A 3935-nucleotide genomic window follows, 5' to 3' on the forward strand; every position below is an offset into this window, starting at 1 on the left:
GCGAGCTCATCAATGGTAGGTTATGTATGTCCTCTTTCCCTTGACCAGTTTTTTCTTCTACCACCATTTTGAACTTTATGTATGTCCTCTTTCCCTTGACCAGTTTTTTCTTCTACCACCATTTTGAACTTTGCATCTCCTCCCCAATCTCCCTGCCATCAACTTTCCTACAACTTCCATCATCGTAACCACAAGCCAAAACCCAAAAAATAAAATCCCACCACAAAACCTAACCCACCCCCACCCTCTTCTCTATGCATCTATCCTTCTTTGATCTTTTTCACAATTTTCTTCTCTAATTTTTGTTTTTTGTTTTGTTTTGTTTTTTGTTTTTTTAGTTTTTTTTTTTTTATTTTTTTTTTTTTATTTTTTTTTACGGTCGGAAAGAAATGCAGGAGAAATGAGCCGAGGAAAAAGATAGCAATTTGACCAAAAGGTTAGAGGGGAATAAATTACCATATTAACCCTACTTTTAACCATCAACTAACGGAATTGTTAACGGAGGACTTAATTAGGTAAAATCATCAAAGTCCGGGACTTAATTGAGTACAAAAAGTCATTTAGGACTAAATTGAGTAAAACCACTATAGTCGAGGACTAAATTGGGTATTAACTCTGAAAAAAAAACAATAGTCGAGAGACTAAAGCCAAAAGTAATTCTTAAAAATCAGTACAAATCCTTACCCACCTTATTTATTGATGAAAATTTTCATCAGTTCAAACATACAGTCTATGTCTCCCTTTATGGTAAGGACCTAAAGTCACAATTTCCACAGAATTTGATTTCCTACATTGCCAAGTTTACAGACTATTGACCCAAACAGCAGCGGAGGTAAGTGAAAGTGTAATATTTCCAAGCAAGGACAATAGTACAGTGTTCACAGAATTCATATCTATAACATCTTTTATATACACACGTTATTTATTACTGATGCTTGTATATACACTCACTCTCCATAAGCTTCCTTGTAATTTGTTGAAGTCGTAATAAATACCTGCAGTAAGGTGAAACATTGAATTAATATACGCAACAAATTTAATAGTATCATCTACCGACATTAAAAATTGTGGGTGTTCTCCAAACTGCCAATGTCAAGATCTGTATATTCCGGATTGGTGTCTATCTATAGCATCAGTTCAATGTCAAGATTAAGGCCTAATTACCAGCTAAACCAACAGAAATGGGATTAGCTCAGAGCCATTTCTGCTCGCAAAGCTGCAAGTTCATCTTCCTCTTCTGTTTGCTGCTTAGGAGCAGGGCGAGCTGGTTGTTTGCCTGTTGGGACTCGCACTGGAGCAGCAGGGGCTGAAGTTGCAGGTTGAAGCAGCTGTTCTTCCAACTCAGCTTCTTCCAATTCTTCAAGTTCTGCCTCCAATTCATCCTGTAGAATGCAGTCTTTCATTCTATTAGTATGTACATATTTAAATAAAACAAAGCCAAATGTATATCAGGATTTTGAGGAACCTCATCAAAGTCAGCTGCTGCACCAATTGGAGTAGCCAATGCTTCCTGTATCTGTTTCATGTTTTCAGTCTGTTCATTTATTTCATCCATTGTCTTGTCCACGTCATCAATATTCCTATAAAATAAATATGCAGTTCAGGTTCAGATATTTATACTAATGCACTCTTTCATTATGAAAAGGAAATCAGGGTATTACTGCTCAATTTTAATTGTAAAAGACAAAGTTCACTAAAAACTTCAGAATAATAAGCAGTTGGGACTTGTGTCCCGCTAACTCTGAAGTAATAGAGTAAATTTGCAACTCACGTGGCTTTTTGCATAGATTTCATTGCTGCTGCCCCAGTTCTTAGAGCATCAACAGTTTCAGTTGTAGCTTTTGCTCCTTCTAGCATTATCATCTGGACATTGAGAGAGGTCAATCTGAAATTTGAGTAATGCCCAACAAAAATTACCATAGCACAACATAAAAAGTCACCTGCCAAGGCAACAAACCTGATCATGGATGCGCAGCTGGAAATTGCCAAGCTGCTCAATTTGCTGCTCATAAAGCCTCTTCCTTTTCAAGCATTGTATAGCCGCTGCAAGTGAATAAAACAGTACAGAATGTCCTAGTATCTTAAAAGTCCCTCATTACTTAATAGTCTTTTTTTTTTTTTGAAGATAAAACAGTACAGAATGTCCTAGTATCTTAAAAGTCCCTCATTACTTATTAGTCTAGTCACCGGCCATTACACATTAACATATAGCCTGGCTCAACATCATATAAAATCTGTAATTAGTTAGTGAAAATAATTTGAATTCCCAAGTAATCATTAACACTAAAAATAGAAGTCGACCAATCAGTCAAATGAATGGGTTTACAAGGCAGGATAATATACAATCTAGCAGTACCTCTCTTGTTCTTAGCTCTTGTAAATTCTTTAGCCTTCTCAACCTCTGCAGAAGCCTTCTTTTGAAGAACTTTCTCTTTCTTCTCAAGCATCTCCAGAGTCTAGACAAATGAAGAAACACAACTAAACCATTGGAACTAACTTGGAAGAAAAAACAAATCATATCAAATCACAGAATACCAGATTATCAATAATTACATGCATTTAAACAAGAAGATATTTTTAATCAAATCCCCACTCATAATCAAGCTAAGTTAGCCATGACCTTACTGTACAAAATTTATTGTACCATCATTTGATTAATCCATGGAGTATGCCAATTCAAGGCTGTCAATGAATATAAAATCCCGTAACACTTGTAATATAATGCAATATTTTGTAGAAATAGCATTTTCCCATAAATGTTCTTTAGAGAAATAGATGCTACCTGAAAGTAAAATACTCCAGAAAGTAATACTCCAACAGATTGAATTTGACAACATGAATAATTAAAATACTTTCATCCTAAAATCAACCAGGGAGTTCCAAATTGAAAATTTTCCGGCGATATCCGTCAAGTTATAAACTAAATAAGTTCAGATACCAAAGCAATACATCGTACTGCAACATATACACAAGTTTATTTATTCGAATAGATCGTGCACAAAGTGATGGTTACCTCGTTTAACTTTTCTATACTTGTGAGAGCATTAGTTTCCTCCTTAGGTTTTCCGAAAATCCGAGAAAACATCTTTACTGATTCAATATATATCACAGCCGCCTCAAACCGATATTCTGACTATAAAAACATTGAAAATTCCATAAATTCAGTAGCAAAAAATAACTAGCGAAACAAGAAGTCATTCATCAACCATGAAGTCTCCAAGAAAAGTCAAAGATTTTTACATTAAAAAACGATCATCGTGAAATTATTGCACAGGAACCTGAATTCGGGTTCGGAATAGGCAGTTGATCTACCCGATCGAACTGAGAGCAAGCAAAAATTAGCCCTTTTGTGTTCCACAACGATGCCCGTTCGCCGTATGCAAATCGTGAAATTTGGGGTTTACTCTGACTTAGACGAGAAGTTTGAGACTTTGAATCCGGCATCCGTAAGACCATCCTTATCAATAGTTATTTTGCTTTTTTTATCAACTTTTTTTAAGTGTGATTAAAAAAAAAATGGAAGGAAAGAAAAAAAATAAAACAAATTTAATTTTAAAAAATAAAAAATGAGATAATTGATATGTTAGGCGCCTGGGCGCGTGCAGTTGGGCGCCTGCTGTGCGGGAAGTTACTCCTCTTTGATCTCTGCACGATTGAAATACTATTCAAATAATTCCAATTTATACAAGCAACTTTCCTCTTTCTCTCTCTCGTATCCTCTTTTTCTTCCACCTAAGGAAACACTATTCCAAAAAAATCAACAATAATCTTTTGGCGTGGATGCTCTAAACCCAAGTTTAACAATGGCTCAAAAATCCTCTACTAAAAATAAAATCATAGCCAAGCACATTGTGCTCAGATGGCATGTAGTAACTTTTCCATTTGGGATGTCATGAGATTGAGCCTCAGTGGAAACGTTGTTGACTCTTTTGTGC

At 35.5% G+C, this 3935-nt stretch overlaps 1 protein-coding gene across 2 annotated transcripts; it reads right to left on the minus strand.

Annotated features, from left to right (window-relative positions):
• Window positions 1-657: 657 nt before the first annotated feature.
• Window positions 658-3436, minus strand: LOC116018783 (vacuolar protein sorting-associated protein 32 homolog 2-like). 2 transcript variants are annotated; one of them, XM_031258778.1, is made up of 8 exons: window positions 3279-3436; window positions 3014-3133; window positions 2357-2456; window positions 1958-2043; window positions 1772-1863; window positions 1466-1580; window positions 1165-1382; window positions 658-995 (listed from the first exon to the last, which is right to left on the minus strand). In XM_031258778.1, the coding sequence occupies exons 2-7, from the start codon at window positions 3083-3085 to the stop codon at window positions 1188-1190; spliced, it is 660 nt and encodes a 219-aa protein (XP_031114638.1). In that variant the 5' UTR covers window positions 3086-3133; window positions 3279-3436; the 3' UTR covers window positions 658-995; window positions 1165-1187. The 2 variants fall into 2 exon arrangements, with proteins under 2 accessions (XP_031114638.1, XP_031114637.1); XM_031258777.1 differs by having other exon boundaries at window positions 3241-3425.
• Window positions 3437-3935: the final 499 nt, after the last annotated feature.

This window comes from Ipomoea triloba, chromosome 5, assembly GCF_003576645.1.
Source record: "Ipomoea triloba cultivar NCNSP0323 chromosome 5, ASM357664v1".
Taxonomy (NCBI): Eukaryota; Viridiplantae; Streptophyta; class Magnoliopsida; order Solanales; family Convolvulaceae; genus Ipomoea; species Ipomoea triloba.

Bases quoted from the DNA above. Each gene is read 5' to 3' on its own strand.
- LOC116018783 (XM_031258778.1), bottom strand. From the start codon at position 3,085: ATGTTTTCTCGGATTTTCGGAAAACCTAAGGAGGAAACTAATGCTCTC. The intron at 2,457-3,013 runs GTAACCATCACT...TCATTTGTCTAG, and splicing joins GTATAGAAAAGTTAAACGAG to ACTCTGGAGATGCTTGAGAA. The intron at 1,383-1,465 runs GTTCCTCAAAAT...TGCATTCTACAG, and splicing joins CAGCAGCTGACTTTGATGAG to GATGAATTGGAGGCAGAACT.